The sequence below is a fragment of the Typopeltis vanoorti genome, chromosome 25 (assembly GCF_054136105.1).
Source record: "Typopeltis vanoorti isolate ZY-2024b chromosome 25, IOZ_Tvanoo_1.0, whole genome shotgun sequence".
Classification (NCBI taxonomy): Eukaryota; Metazoa; Arthropoda; class Arachnida; order Uropygi; family Thelyphonidae; genus Typopeltis; species Typopeltis vanoorti.
The window spans coordinates 26044391-26061606 of record NC_143573.1 but is presented as its reverse complement, the minus strand read 5'-3'; the positions used below and the strand labels follow the sequence as shown (position 1 = coordinate 26061606).

At 36.3% G+C, this 17216-nt stretch overlaps 1 protein-coding gene across 4 annotated transcripts in view; it reads right to left on the bottom strand.

Annotated features, from left to right (window-relative positions):
* Window positions 1-1058: 1058 nt before the first annotated feature.
* Window positions 1059-17216, bottom strand: part of LOC150092613 (reactive oxygen species modulator 1) — a 32519-nt gene continuing 16361 nt past the window's right edge. For all 4 annotated transcript variants that reach the window (XM_090414606.1, XM_090414604.1, XM_090414607.1 and 1 more), the window contains exons 2-3: window positions 9490-9687; window positions 1059-1257 (exon numbers count right to left, since the gene is read on the bottom strand). In XM_090414606.1, the coding sequence (XP_090270732.1) occupies window positions 1149-1257; window positions 9490-9620 (240 nt within the window). In that variant the 5' untranslated portion in view covers window positions 9621-9687 and the 3' untranslated portion in view covers window positions 1059-1148. The remainder of the gene's footprint in view (window positions 1258-9489; window positions 9688-17216) is intronic.

Sequence of the window (17216 nt, the reverse complement as noted above, 5' to 3'; positions counted from 1 at the left end):
ACATAACATTATGTATGAGTACTGAGTATATGCTGGGAATTCTCTGAGAAAGGAATTTAATTCCAGGTTATGCTAGTTCATAGGATGATACAAAGTTCACTGCAGTCAACAGAGAATTTCCATGACTTCAGCATAGAGAAGAAATTTTACTGGACACAGTATGTGCAACATTAGTGAATTATAACTTGCCATTTCCATTGGGAACTCATAAGTGTCCACTAGATGCAAAATTACTCAAATTTATTCTCAGTGGGTATATCATTACTGAAAAGTTATTACATGGGATTTTAAATAAAAATGTGACAAATTATTTTCCTTGTAACTCTTTCTTTCAGCAATATGAATGATATAAAATACGGAACTGGTATTCTTTCTTTCATGCTTACACGGTGAACAGAATGCATTTTGGAAAATTATGGAGACAACTACCGTGTTAGAGTAAAAAACTTTAGTTTAATATAAACCAAAATAAAACCTGATTAACCACCCTAATCTCAACAAAAAGGAGGCATAAAAATTCTAAGAATTTGGATGGCACATATCTAGCATACTTTAGGACTTGAAGCAATTTCAGCTTTTATTGGAAACTATCCCATACCAATTGGTTGAAATTTATATGTATAACTTTTTTAAAAAAAAAAATATATATATATGTTGCTCTCCAGCCCAATTGAATTTTGTAACCTAATAGATAATAATAATAGGACTCTAGCTTTAATGTAGTAACATTTTTTTTTTTCAGGCCAATAATTGTTGTAACGGTTGGTCAGTAACTTTAGCAAACCATGTAGATTGTAGTGTAGCTTGTTTCTGTGTATATATTATGTATGCTCCAGATGATGGATGACCTTGATATGAAGGTAGAAACGTCGAGTGTGTATTTTGGTTTATATTAAACTAAAGTTTTTTACTCTAACACGGTAGTTGTCTCCAAAATGTACAGAACTGGTATGATTAATTGAAATTCAAGAGTACTATAATTTTCAAACCTTTAAAAAAAAAAAAAAAATGGAGTAATTCTGATCAGCATTTATTAAAACAAAAAAAATTTCCAGCCATAATTAGAAAAGTTTTTATGCATTCTTCATATCATTACATTTTTTTTTTTTCTTTTTTGTTAGTTACAAATGACTATTTACATACTCTCCCTAACACCTAATTGCTGTTCCAATTGCCATAAATGTACCAAAAGTTCCTCCACCTTGAAGCATCACTTTGCCAACATTCTGTATCAACTCTCTTCCTCGTAATCCATACCTTTAAAAAAACAAAATATATATAACACACGATAAAACAATACCAGGTTTTTCTCTAATTTAAATAACAAAGATGTTAAGAGAGCAAAGCATAGAGCAATAGATGAGACCTATCATTATGAACTACTGGAAGGTTTATATCCTTCAGGAACACTTAGTAAAGAAGGCTGTTCTAAAGGAGAGAAAGAAAGAATGAAAAAACAGGAGCACAGGGAGGTTTTTGGTGTGCTGCTTCAAACGTGAGAATGGTATTCTAAGGTTAGATAAATTTGTAGTGTTAGCTGCTATGAAAAAGAAGATGAAAAAATATCAGTCCTTTAATTACAAAAAATAACATGCACAAAGTAACTTTTGTACACTATAATAAACTGTTTTATTTATAACAATGATAAAAATGGCACTGATGACAATGTTTTGGTTCTTTCAGTCGTTAGCCAAATTTCCCATCCAAACTTGTGATGTAGCCATCACAAGTTTGGATGGGAAATTTTACAACAGAGATGACCTTGACTAAAGCAATCGAATCTTATCCATACTATGCAACTTTGAATTTTTGCCCTAGGTTTTCGTAGCAAAGCAAGTATGTCAATTTTGATTGCAAATTTGCTGTACAGAGGTCTCTTCAATGGGACTCCCACTGAAGAGACCTCAATAAAGGTCAAAACTAGTCTGGGTTGTGGCCCTTCCCTTAATGCATAACATTAGACATATCCACAAGAAAATGTGTTTTGCATTATGAGAGATACTGAGATAGGAGTGTTGGTAGCTTGCTCCACCTTTGCAAGGAGTGCCCTGGTGTTGTACCACCTTACCCCAGTCCTGAAGATACTTTCAAGTGCAAATTTTGTTTGCTCACACTTGGATAAAGGATTAAACTAAATTTATTTTCCCTCAGGTGTTTACCACCAGGTTCTTTGTGGTCGCTTTCTCCCATATTTTAAATACACAGAATTTTCAATTGAGAAGAGGCTACAAGAACATCAGTACTAAATCTGTATAAAAAAATCCCCAGAAATCTATTTTAGCACAGCATAAGAGTTTGCATGGAATCTTCTGGTAGAAGACCTATCTTTTACATACATAACATTTTAAAATTTAACTTCAAGGAGAGTGCCAAAGCACTACTGCATTCCCCTAACTTGAACCAGAATAATTGCATTTCCTCACCAAAAATTTGGGAAAGTCTGATCTTTGTTAACTGCAAACAGTAACTTTTTTTAATTACATACATAGAAATATATATATGCATGTATGTATTAACCTTATATCTACAGTACTATACCACTCAAACACATTTTAGTAAAATTATGGAGACTATAACCGTGTTAGAAATAATTACTTCAATTTTTCAATGTTCTGACCTTCATATCAAGATCATCATCTGGAGAGTGTATATATATATATATATACACACACACACACACACACACTCCAGATGATATATATTATATATATACATACTATATATAGTGAGAACGATTTGATCAATTGTAGAATCATAGCCAGTAGAATAATGATTGATCAAATCATTGTCACTTTGGCTTACCGTTAGAAATGTAATATAGCTTGTCTTTGTAAACATATGCGTATACTCCAGATAATGACTTTAATATGAAGGTAAGAACGTCAGAAAATTAAAGTAATTATTCCTAACGCGATTGTAATCTCCATAATTTTACTAAAATGAATGCTTCTCACTGTGTAACACTAAAAAAAAGGACACTACCACAGCCATCTCTTTGGAAACGCACTGTTAAATACCTTTTTGGATTGAAAGTGACAGTGAGGATGAACTAAGTTTCAGATTGAAGTATTTGGTTATATACTTTAGTAATCAATTTTATTGTGTCTACATATTGTGTTCATATATTATTTTTTGCTATGTCACAAGTAATAAAAAACTAAAAAAAAAATATGAGGGTGGTCTGAAAAGTTCTCGGCCTAACAATGAAAAAACGGATTTATAATTTCAAAATTTTTTTTTTTTTAAACATAATCTCCCTTAAGACTAATACATTTATTCCAGTGATGCTCCAGTGCCATTATCCCATCCCTGTAGTGGTTCTCAGTAAGATCTGCAAAATATCCTTCTAGAGTTACTCTCACCTCTTGATTCGAAGAAAAACGCTGACCGGTGAAGAAGAGTTTTAGGTTTGGTAAAAGATAGAAGTCAGAGGGAGCCAAATCTGGGGAATAGGGTGGATGTTCCAACAATTAACAGTGCAGATCCCTTAATTTTCCCATTGCCAAAACACTTTTGTGGGCAGGTGCATTGTCCTCATAAAAGATGATTTTTTTTCTTCTGCAAACCGGGTCATTTCTTGTGAATTTTTTCATCTAGTCTGGAATAAAAGATCGGAATAATATTCCCCTGTTATTGTTTCATCCTTTTCAAATTAATTAATAAACAAAATGCCTCTAGCATCCCAAAACACCGATGCCATGACCTTTCCTGCTGATGAAACTGACTTTGTCTTCTTTGGCACTGAACAACTGGCTTCTGTCCACTGTTCGGACTGCTGTTTGGATTCTGGGATGTGATGGTGAATCCAAGTCTCATCCACAGTAATAAATCGATGCACAAAATCAGTTTTATTCTTGTTAAAATGCTCCAAGCACTGTTCAGAGATTTTCATGCAAGTGTGTTTTTGATCTGCTGTGCAAGAACGGCACCCATCTTGCACAAAGCTTTTTCATACACAATTCTTCATGCAAAATATATCCTATACGTTCTTTTGAAATGCCTATAGTCTCAGCAATTTCACGCACTTTGACTTGCTGGTCATGCAATACCATATTGTGCACTTGATCAATGATTTCTGGTGTGGTTACACTTTTTGGACGTCCTTCACGTGGATCATCTTCAAGGCTGATACGGCCATGTTTAAATTCGGCAGCCCATTTTTTTAATTGTCGAAAATGAAGGAGAAGAGTGCCCATAAACTTTTATGAACTTTGAATGAACTTCTTTTGGCATTAAACCTTCTTTTACAAAAAATTTTATAACTGCATGATACTCAATTTTATCCATTTCAAGGGATACAGACAACACCTTCACTTCAGACAGCTGTATAAAACAAACTACTTGATAGAATGACTTGAAATTTCACATGGATGCTTATGACAGATATACCAACTTAGAAAAAAACAACAACTTTCCAATAGTGTTGCCATCTATGGTTGAGGCCGAGAACTTTTCAGATCACCCTCGTAACAGGCTTCTGTTTTTCCTTATCTTCTAAAAAAAAATAAAATAAATAAAACATCCCCTTAATTTAAATAACGTAAATATAATAATAAATAAGTTTTCTTTTACTCTTCTAATAATTTAGAGCACAGAAGCAGCCATTCCAACATGAAAATTTTGCTTCTTAACTAAACAAGAAACTCTTCTGGAATTACTGCTTTCATCATCATCAAATTCCTGCCGTGTACAGGATATGATAGTACTACATGAAAAAAATTACATCATTATTAATTTCCTATCTACAATTTTCCTAAAAATCAGTCTGTTACTTGTCAAGACTCCAACCTTATCAGATCTTATATTTCTATTGTCTAAGGCACTTTGTACCGTATCAATCCACCTATATCTTGGTCTTCCTCTGGGTCGTTTTGCTGCCAACCTGGCAGAGAACACTTGTTTTGCTAATCTTTCCTCGCCCATTCTGTTTAAGTGACCATACCACCTGAAATTAGCTCTGCTAATGCATTCCTGGATGCTGACAATGTCAAGTTCTTTCCTAATATCCTCGTTTTTAATATGATATTGCCATTGATGCCATCTGTTCACGCCTATAATCTTTCTCAGGAATCTCATATCTGTGGTCTCTAGTCTTTGGTCAAGTGTTTTACTTCTGACCCAGCTCTCAGATCCATAAGTTAAAACTGGTTTGAACACTGTCTTGTATACAGCTAATTTAGTGTTCCGACTAATTTCTCTCTTATTCCATATGAATTTATTCAATTGACTTCCCACCATACCAGCTTTGCTGATTCTGTTGTCTATTTCTATATTTAATTTACCATCTTCAGTAAAAATTGTGCCTAAATAGCTGAAATGTTTTACTTGTTCCACAGGTTCTCCATTCACAACACAGTTGACATTTTCAATGATTCTGCCTATTTTCATTGTCTTTTTATTGCTGACCTTCATACCATATCTATTACAACAGCTATTCAATTTAGTCAGAGAATCTTGCAGATTTGTAGCACATTTATTTAGAAGTATAACATCATCCGCATAAAGCAAAGAGCTGACATTAACATCTCCAATTTTGATATCATGTTTAATACCACTTTCCTTCATAATGTGATCCATACAAATAATGAATAACAGAGGGGTTAATGTACATCCTTGTCTCACACCAGATTTAACATTAAACCATCTTCCTGTAATTCCTTCAATTCTAACTGCTGACTTACAACTCAAATAAAGACTAAGTATTGCTTGATATAATGCCCCATTGACACCATATAACTGCAGCGTATTGAATAGCTTCTCTCTTGGCACCTTGTCATATGCCTTTTCCAGATTGACAAAACTTAAATACAGATCTTCGTTATATTCCCATGCTTTCTCGACTATTTGTCTTAAAGTGAAGATCTGATCCTGACAGCCTCTATTTTGCCTGAATCCAGCTTGTTCTTCACCAAGCTTTTCTTCCACAATTCTTCTCAACCGTTTCTCAAGTATACTTGCATAGATCTTGCCAGGAACACTCAGTAGGGAAATACCTCTGTAATTCTCACATGCAGTTTTATTTCCCTTTTTATATATGGGTACTATGAGAGCTCTACTCCAATCATCGGGGTTTTTCGTCCCTCTGTCCAAGCTTTCTGAACTATGCAGTGCAGCCACTGTAAGACTCTTATACCACCATACTTCAGCATTTCTGGTCGAACATCACCTACTCCTGCTGCCTTTCCACATTTCAAGCCTTTGATGGCTTTTTCTACTTCAAGTATGGATATGTATTCCTAACTGCATGCCTGGTCAGTGTTTTTTACCACTGTGCTATCATCACTGCTTGTTTCATTTAGCAGTTTTTCAAAGTAATTACTGCATACTTCAAGGATATCTTTTTCTCCCATTTTCATGTCACCTTTATCATCTCTAATTCCTTTTACGGCATTCTTTCCTCCATTCTTAAGCTTCTTCAACAACCTCCGGAATATTTTGCCACCTTCTTGATATTTATTTTCTATATTCTTGCCAAAGTCCTCCCATGACTTTTGTTTAGCTAGTTTTACACAGTGTTTAGCATTCTTGCATTTGTCTATATTCTCTAAGAGCACAAGCTGACTTATTTGACAGGAACTTTTGGTATGCTTTCTTCTTTTCCTTCACTGCCTCTTTAACTTCCTGTGTCCACCAGGGAGTTCTGATTTTTTTATCCTTACAGACAACCTCACCACATGCCTCTCTGGCAGAATCAATCAATGTTTTCTTCAGAGTTTGCCACTGAATCTCCAAGGTTTGATTCCTGTTCTCAAACTCTTTCATTTTTTCTTCAATAATCTTTGTGTATTTTAGTGTACAGTTCACATCTGAGAGCTTCTCAACTTTTATTCGCTTTAAAACTTTCTTACATGTTATTCTTTTCAATGTGAAATTCAATTTTATCCTGCTCAAGACTAAATAGTGATCACTTCCAATTTCAATTCCTCTGTACACTCTGGTGTCCTGCACCAGGGAGAAAACATCACTATCAACAATAACATAGTCAATGAGACTTTTCTTATTCCTAGCCTCTTCTCTCCATGTGAATTTGTGCACATTTTTATGTTGGAACATGGTGTTAGTAATAACCAATCCATGTCCTGAGCAGAAATCCAACAGATATTTGCCATTATTATTAGCTTTGTTCTTTTCTCCAAATTTTTCCAAAATATTTTTGTATGTCTCACAATCATTTCCTACTCTACTATTTAGATCCCCAACAAGGACCAACTTTTCCTTTTTCATTGTGTCAGTTGCTTTTTCTAAAGCCTCAAAAAATTCCTCCACTTCTACCTTAGTAGAACCTTCTGTGGAACCATAGGCACAAATAAGTCTCATTGTCTAGTTCCCCATTCTCATATTTGCCCACATTACTCTACTTGAGACTGACTGCCATTCAAGAAGATTAGCCTCTTATTTTGTGTTGAATACTATGGCTACTCCTTCTTTTCCTTGATTGTCATTTCCTGAATATAACATTTTGTATTTATTGCTCAGAACGATCTCGCCAGTTTTTGCCTTTTTTGTTTCAGTCACCTGTATTATGTCGATCTGGTACTTATCCAATTCCTCCGCTAGCTCTATTTCTTTGCCATTCAGGCTTCTTACGTTGATAGTACCGATCTTTAACTCTGGTGATGTTGAGTTGTGGTTTATTTTCAGATTTGTTCCAGTAGCTGACTTTTCGCTGTTCGCCCCTGGTTCCCTGGCGAAAACAACGGGGGCCTTGTTTAACCGGGCAACGCCCCAGCCGGCATGAAATTTTGTCATGTTGTACCATCATTCTAGATTTTGGTTTAACCAATAAGTCGGTTCTCCGCATTCTTTATTCCTTTAAAGGCTATGTGGAGGTCTCCTCTCAGTTATACAGCTTTGACCCTTAAGCACCCCAACAATTATAACAATATGCTATAATAAAAATTATGTGAATGTGAATGGAATCTTAGCAACCTCAGCATATGTTTTTATTTATTTATTTATTATTTTATGAAGTCGAGAACTTTCACCTTTTCTCTTAAAAGGAAGCACTTGACAGCTTCTCTTTGGCATATCCAGCTTGCCAGCATCACTACTTTTGCACTTTGGGGCAATTATTAAGGGTTACTTGAACATAATAATAGTAAAATAAGGGTTACTTGAACACAAGCACTGCAATATTGTGACAGTCGATCTGATAACTGAGAACTACTCAGAACGGTGCACAATTTAAAACTTATGAATTGTTTATTTCTGGAATTTTCCATTTAATATTTTCGGATGGCTACTAAGTGACTAATGGGTGGGTAGTGTATATGGTACAGCTACCTGCAAGTACAGTGAATCACCCCTTTGTCCAGCATATCCACGCTGGACAAAGGGGTGATTCACATTCCAGGGTGGACAGCATGAGATTTCATCACATTACTCAGAAATGCACACAAGTTAAAAATTGTTTATTACTGAAAGAAAGAGCCATAAAGCTTCATTTTGGTAATGTAAAATTACATAGGCAAAGTTGGATATTCGATCCAACATTATTTCAAAGCCAAATGTTTGTAGAAACTATGAAAGCCTCGTAAGCTGACCTGAGAGCTTATGAGAATGCAATCCTTGGCATCTCTGAGTTACAGTTTCTATAAACATTTGACTTTGAAATAATGTTGGATGTAGTATCCACTTTGCCTGTGTAATTATAAATTGTTTATTTCTGGATGTTTCTATTTAATGTTTTCCGACCAGGGTTGACTGCAGATAACTGAAACCATGGAAAACAAACCCGCATTTAGGGGGGGGGGAACTATGGTGTGTGTGTATAGAGAGAGAACCTACAATGTTAAAAAGAACACCGACTTGTAGGAATAAAGACATTATTCTCCCACTTTACAAGGTTTGTATACTTTGATATTGTCACAGCACAGTGTTGGTCACTGTGGAGACAAGGAGTGGATAAGGTCCACTTGCACATGAAGATAGAGTGAAGGAGTATGGCCTTTGAAGTTTGGGAAATAAGAGGAGAGAAGAACATATAAAGATACAAGACAATAAGGGGTTCTTACAATACAGATATAGAGAAAATTCTGGATTGTGGGCAGGTAAACTCTGAGTCATCCCTGAAAATTGAGTACAGGTGTAGTAAGAACGTAGAAGAAATATAATTAAAAGAATTATGTAGTATTTATTTTTGGCCTGTGTTTAAATTAAAAATAAACATTACATAATTGCAAATGAAATTAAGGTTAGCTATGAATGTATATATATGACATCTGACAATTTTATTATTATTACATTGCCACATACCTATACAAGATTTATTATCCAGTCTATATTAACATCTGCTGTTCACGTCAATCCATTACACACTTGATAATTAAAGTACTGGTAATAACTCTCCAGGGATGACTGTCAAGCTCCCCCTCACCTGGTTGCAAGCCAGAATAATCAAATATATAAAATCCAGGAAAAGAGACTTCTATAAGTTGCCATACATGACAATACTACATGTGATTAAATGATATGTTCATAAATATTTACCTCAGTGCTGAGAATCCTCCAAAGAGTGCCCCAGATGCTATTCCTACACAAAATCCAATAGCAAATCCCATTTTCACTCTGTCCCAACAGCTAGGACCATGCTGATACATTCCTTGTACTGGAACTGGCATTTTACAAATTGTGTCCAATCACTCAAGTTAACCAGCAAGTCCAATGAATATATATGACTGCAAGTTTCTGAAATAATAAATGACAAAAAGAAAAAGTTAAAACAAAAGACTTCTAAAATTAAAAAACTACAGCAGACTAAAATTAAATAGTTACCAACTCAAATTCACTGAGGTATCATAAAATCCCCTCCAGAACACAGAATATAATAGTATGAAATTAAAAGTCAATATTTAAAATAAATCAATTATTTAAAATAAAATTCTATCATTTTAACTTCTCCAAATTAATACAGTATACCTCACGAAAGCTGATGACTTACTACTCTCACCACATTCCTCTTAAAATCAATACACACTGCTGCTGATGATAAATTAATACTAATCAAGCTGGTCATCAGTTCAAATCAATGATACCATAGCATTCTGGAGTATTTATTATTCAATACCACAATAACTAAATTCAGAACTACGTTGGTCTTAATTTTTTCTTAATTTGTGCCTACCATCCATTTAAGTAGTCATGCATAAAAAAACTATAAGAGCTAAGGGTCAGATAATTTGAACCCTACCTAAAGACCAAATGGGAATGTTTTTGATCTTTAAACAGAGCTATTAAATTCATCTACTATCAATCATCCAAATGCCCACAGTAGCATTGAATGATGGGTAAACTTGCAGTCTGCTGAATAAAGAGCAGAAATGCTATCTATTCAGATCACGCTGGCAAAACGTTAATAGCTACAAGGAATTATTATTACTATTTGTTTAATTTTTTAACGGTATATATTAGAATACAGAAACTAAGTAAATAATTAATTTATTAACTTATTGCTGATATTTCGCTGGTGTTATAACCAGCATCTACAGACCACAAAAACACAGTTTGTCACAATACGTGAGACTATAACAACATGGCGTAATCAATGGACTAGTTAAACAAAATTGTAGCAGCAACACAAAGACTAGAGTCCTGATTTTTGGCACCCTCTATCTGGGGGAAGAAAAAAAAAAAAAAAAGCTTTGTTTGCTTACACTTGGATAAAGGATTAAACCAAGAATATAATTTCTTAGCATCTTTAATTTAATGAAATGATTCAGATCTAGAACCCTCAATCCTCACGTGCCCCCCTTTATGTGCTGCATGAGATAGTTCTCTCTTGAGAACTCGAGAAATTCATTTTCCTTATTCCCAAATGCTATTTCTTCATTCCAGTCTATAATGCCATAATTAAAATCACCCATAATAATTATCCTTCCTTTGTTCACTAATCCAAGTCGTTTATTTCTTCATCATCACCCTCAACTCCCAGGCCTAGAACAACATCCAAGTAAATATGTCTTCCTCTCAACCTCCACTTCACACCACACTGCCTCATAACCATTGTCACTATTTCCCTCTTTGATGTATACCTTATGTGGACTTAATTCCCCTGGAATCATCAGCAGCACTCCCCACCTCCCATCTTGCCCTTTCTATCCTTCCAAAAAATACTGTATCCTTCCATTTCTCTTCCTATTATGATATCTTCATTCAACCATGTTTCACTTATTCCAATGACTTTGGGATGAATAAAGTCAATCACTGAAACCATTTCATCAAAAAACAAACTGCCGAAACTTGGGATCGAACTAGGGACCTTTAGATCTTCAGTCTAATGCTCTCCTATTTCAGCTGTTCTATACAAGGGTGGTTGGTCTGAAAAGTTCTTGGCCTAACAATGAAAAAACGAATTTAAAATTTCAAAATTATTTTTATTCAATTATTTTTCAACATAATCTCCCTTAAGACAAATACATTTATTCCAGTGATGCTCTAGCACCATTATCCATTCCCTGTAGTGGTTCTCAGTAAGATCTGCAAAATACCCCTCTACAGCTGCAATCACCTCTTGATTCGAAGAAAAACGCTGACCAGCGAGGAAGAGTTTTAGTTTTGGAAAGAGATAGAAGTCAGAGGGAGCCAAATCTGGGGAATACGGTGGATGTTCCAACAATTCTTAAATTTTCCCATTGCCAAAACACTTTTGTGGGCAGGTGCATTGTCCTGATGAAAGATGATTTCTTTCTTCTGCAAACTGGGTCTTTTCTCACAAATTTTTCAGTCTAGTCATGTTAAAAGATCCGAATAATATTTCCCGGTTATTGTTTTACCCTTTTTCAAGATAATTAATAAATAAAATGCCTTCAGCATCCCAAAACACTGATGATATGCCTTTCCTGCTGATGGAACAGACTTTGTCTTCTTTGATGCTGAACAACCAGCTTCTGTACACTGTTTTGACTGCTTTGGATTCTGGTGTGTAATGGTGAATCCAAGTCTCATCCATAGTAATAAATCGATGCACAAAATAATTTTCTTGTTAAAATGCTCCAAGCACTGCTCAGAGATTTTTGTGTGAGTGCGTTTTTGATCTGATGTGAGCAAGTGCAGCCCCTGTCTTGTGCAAAGCTTTTTCATATGCAGTTCTTAATGCAAAATATTATTGTAACGGTGTCTCCATGGAGTCAAAAGACTCATTGAGGGAGACCCCATATTGACACACTAACCATTATTTACACAATACCTATCATTACTTCTCCTTAAATTCATTCAGAGATGAAGCATTCGCAACCACCTCTGGCAACGCATTCCCCCTTCACAACCCTCCAAGTAAAAAATCTAGTCCTTAACACCCTTGTTAACCACACTCTTAAATAATCTCCAAGGATGGCCCCCTCGTTCTCTCCCTTCCTGCACTGGTTTTAAAAATGTCAGTATCAATCCTGTAAAATCCCTTTAATAATTTATATGCTTCTATCATATCTCCTCTTCTACATCTATCAGCTAGTTTTTGGAGCCCACAGATCTTCAATCTATCCTGGTAGGGAACATCCCACAGACCTGCAACAATCTTTGTAACTCGCCTCTGAATCCTCTTCACCACCAAGAAATCCAGATGACCACATCTGTGCACAATAGTCCAAATGCTTAATGCCTTATAAAGTGGAACAATAACTTCCTTATCCCTGATTCGAACAACCATGTAATTTGATGTGATGTTTTGGCAATCTTGCAATATGCCCTTTAAACTTAAGTTCTCTGTCCACAATGACTCCCAAGTCCCCTGCCTCGTCAACTTCTTGCAGTTCAGTTAATATAGTAAACAGCATGTGATCTCATCCTCCTGAAGTGCATCACCTTACACTTAGCCACATTAAACTGACAGCCATTTACTTTAGTCCATACCGTCAGCCTGTTTAAGTCATCCTGCAAGATATCTACATCATCTGAATTGACTATCGCTCTTCCTAATTTTGCATCATCAGCAAACAAGTGGATATTTCCTTTCAAAGTATTCCCAATATCATTGATGTACAAATTAATGTATATCGATGATATTGGTGTACTGAGCCTTGAGGTACACCGCCTTCTCCTGGACTCAGCTCTACCGTAAACCACTCTTCGATATCTATCTACCAGCCATCCTCTAATCCAAATAACCAGCTTCAGATCCATATCCATTTGCTCTAATTTATTCAACAGAGTTCTGTGTGGAATCTTGTCGAATGCCTTTGCAAAGTCCAGCAGTATCACTGAGTAAGGATTTCCTTTATCCAACTCTACTGTTACTTTATTATAGAAAGTAAGCAAGTTACTGAGGCAAGACCTACCTTTCATAAAACCATGTTGTCCCTTATAAAGTATCATATTGCTGTCCACCCAGTCCTGAATTCTAATTTTTACCAATTTCTCTAAAACCTTAACCACCACTCCAGATATATTGATTGGTCTATAATTTGCAACCTCAGTCTTGGAGCCTCCCTTGTGCAGTGGAATTATTTTCCCCTCTTTCCACTCTATTGGTACTTTACCAGAACTGAGGCTTAAATTAAACAGCCTGGTTAGAGGAGGTAGTGCTAATTCTCTTGCACATTCTCTTAACACATGGGCCGATATGCCATCTAACCCAACGGCAGTGTTAACATTAAGGTTCTATAATATATTAAGCACCTCTATTTCATCTATCTCTAGACTCTCATCAGTCAATGACACATTTGACACTGCACTATCACAACCAAGATGGTACACTTTTGCAAAATGATCACTAAGCAACTCAATTATTTGATTCGTTTCTGTTATTTCTCTACCATCAACACTTTTTAAAGTAATCTGATTTTCTCCAGTCCCACTCTCCTAACAGCGAAATCATCCTCCTAGGTGATTTCAACATCCATAACACCAATTGGCTTTCCTCTTCCAGTTATACAGATCCTGCAAGCAGAGATGCTGAAACATTTGCAGTCACTAATGACCTCACACAAATTGTTCAAAAACCGACCAGAATACCAGATTACCCAAGCCACTCCCCAAATACCCTAGATCTCTTCCTTACTAATGACCCATCCAAATATGCAGTGAATGTAGTGAGTCCCCTGGGCAATTCTGACCACAACTTAGTGCTCATCTCCTCCCCCATGCAACAATGCTTACACAGTCACTCCCACACAAGATTAGTTTGGCATTATAACAGTGCCAAATGGGACAGTCTCCAAGACTACTATGCTTCATTCCCATGGTTAGACTATTGTTTCCGGTCATCCAGTCCAAACATATGCACTGAACGCATCACCAAAGTGATCCTCACTGGCATGAAAACATATATTCCCCACACTACTCAGACCTGCCATCCCCTAACTAAACCCTGGTTCTCCAAAAAATGTGCCAAGGCTGTACAAATGAAAAATCAGGCATACCACAACTGGCTCAAATCAAGAACCCCATCCTCATTCAATACTGAAGCCCAAAACAAATGCAAGAAAATTATTAATACTTTCAAAACAGAATTTGAACGTGCCAAAAGCAAGAAGCTTGCAGACTGTCCAAACAGCAGCCATGCCTTTTGGTCCCTTGCCAAGGCAATTGGCCATAACTTTTGCCCTACACTATTCCCACCTCTATCATACCCAGATGGCTCAATTGAGAGATCACCCATAGAAAAAGCTAATCTCCTGGCATCACACTTTGCCTCCAATGCACACATAACTGACAATGGCAAATGCCCTCCAGTCATTCCAATTGCACAACATACAATGCCCCCTGCGATATCCTTTTGCCAAAAAGATATCGCAAACCTGTTGTCTAAATTAGACACCAAAAACGTCTCCTGGCCCTGACAGCATTCCTCCAATTATCCTGAAGGTCTGTGCATCGGAACTGACTCCTATCCTATGTCGCCTGTACACACTCTCTTACTCCACTGGTATATCCCAAAACCTGAAAACTGGCCTATATTCAACCCATTCCTAAAAAGGGTGACAAATCACTGCCATCTAACTACCGCTCTATCTCACTCACTTCAGTCCTATCTAAAGTAATGGAGAAAATCATCAACTCTCAACTCTTAATCTACCTTGAAGGTACCCGGCTATTAAGCGACCACAGTACGGATTCCGTCAGAGCCATTCAACAGGAGATCTACTCTCATACGTCACCCATCACTGGACAAATGCCATGGAGAAATTCGGTGAATCCCAAGTAGTTGCATTTGATATCTCCAAAGCCTTTGACCGAGTCTGGTAAACTCCCATCATTTGGACTGCCTCAGGACTTCTGCAGATGGATTGCCAGCTTCCTGTCTGGATGCACACTATGTGTGATGGTAGATGGCTCCCTATCCTCTCACCATCCAACTAATGCTGGGGTCCCACAAGGTTCACTTCTCTCACCGACCCTCTTTCTTCTATATATCAATGACCTACTTCAGTTGACCTCTAACCCAATACACAGTTTTGCAGATGACAGCACATTACATTCCTCCCTTTCATTTGACAAACCTTACTCTACACAACTCACCTCAATCCACAGAATATCAACCACCACTGTCCTTAATTCCAACCTCCAAACCATCTGCCAATGGGGCTCAGATAACCTCATCAACTTCAACGCTAATAAAACCCAGTTCTGTCTTATTTCTCACAAAAAAGGACCATTTTCCCCCAGCATTGTTTTTGATAACACTCAAATTCTCAGACAAGATGAAATTTCTCTTCTCAGAATTACCTTGACATCAAGCCTCTCCTGGCATAATCACATCACAACCATTGCATCCTCAGCTTCCAAAAAACTAGGTTTTCTCTTTCGCTCAAGATGCTACTTCACCTCTAAACAGCCGTTAACACTATACAAGTCACAAATCCACACAGCTCTTGAATACTGCTGTCATATCTGGAGTGGGACTCCAAAAAGCTCTCCCTCAAAATGCTTGACTCAAGACAGAGGAGAGCAATTAGGCTAATAAATGACCCATCCTTCACCAACTCACTTTCACATAGACGCTTGGTCTCTGCAATCTGTATATTCTATAAATATTTCCATGGGAAATATTCATCTGAAACAGCATCAATAATTCTCCCACCCTGTACTAAGCCCATTGGAACATGCAGCTGCCCCAACATCCTTTCACAGTACACCTTGAAACCCATAGAACAAGTTTATTTTCCTCCTCATTCATCCCTGCTACTGCAAAACTGTGGAACAGTCTTCCCCCTGACGTATTTCCCAAGGAATACAACATACAGGCGTTCAAATCAAACGTAAACAAGAGTCTCCTTTTGCAACCCACCACCCATATATGGTACTAATGTACTATAGGTTGACCAGTCAACCTCCTGTATATGGGCCCAATATAAAAAAAAAATCTTTCCATTGTTATTCTTCCTTTTACTTGCCACATAGCGAAAGAACTCCTTAGGGTTTCTTTTGGATTCATCAGTTAGCTTCCTCTCATAATTAGCTTTGACTTTCCTTACCATACAGGTAAGGAAAGCCAAGGACATTTGGTACAAACTATACAAAGTTTATATGACGATACAAAAATATAGTTAGCTAATAAATTAACAGAAGATATTGAAATTAATCATAGAGTTATACATGGATATAACTTATCTCCAACTCTATTCTATATTTTTTTTTTTAAATCAGATTATTAAAAATATGGAAAACAACAATAAAACAAGGTATCCAGAAGAACTGTTATTAATGCTGTATACAGATGATCAGATTACATTACAAGACAATGAAGATGGCCTTCAAAAATCAGTTTATGAATTAAACAAAATAAGTCAACAATACAATGCAAAAATTTCACAAAATAAAACAAAATGCCATGGCATTTAAAGGTCGAGATAGTGTTAAATCAAAAATAGTCATAGAAAATAGAACAGATGGCAGTTTATTTATTTAGGCTTTATGATAACATATCTAAAAAATAAAGATATCATCATCATCATCAAATTCCTGCCATGTACCCTCAAGGGGTGTACAGGATATGATAGTACTACATGAAAAAAATAACATCATTATTAATTTCCTATCTACAATTTTCCTCCAAATCAGTCTGTTACTTGTCAAGACTCCAACATTATCAGATCTTATATTTCTATCGTCTAAAGCACTTTGTACTGTATCAATCCACCTATATCTTGGTCTTCTTCTGGGTCGTTTTGCTGCCAACCTGGCAGAGAACACTTGTTTTGCTAATCTTTCCTCGCCCATTCTGTTTAATTAGGCCATATAAAAAATAAAGACACCAGAAGTGAGCTAAAATATTTACAATG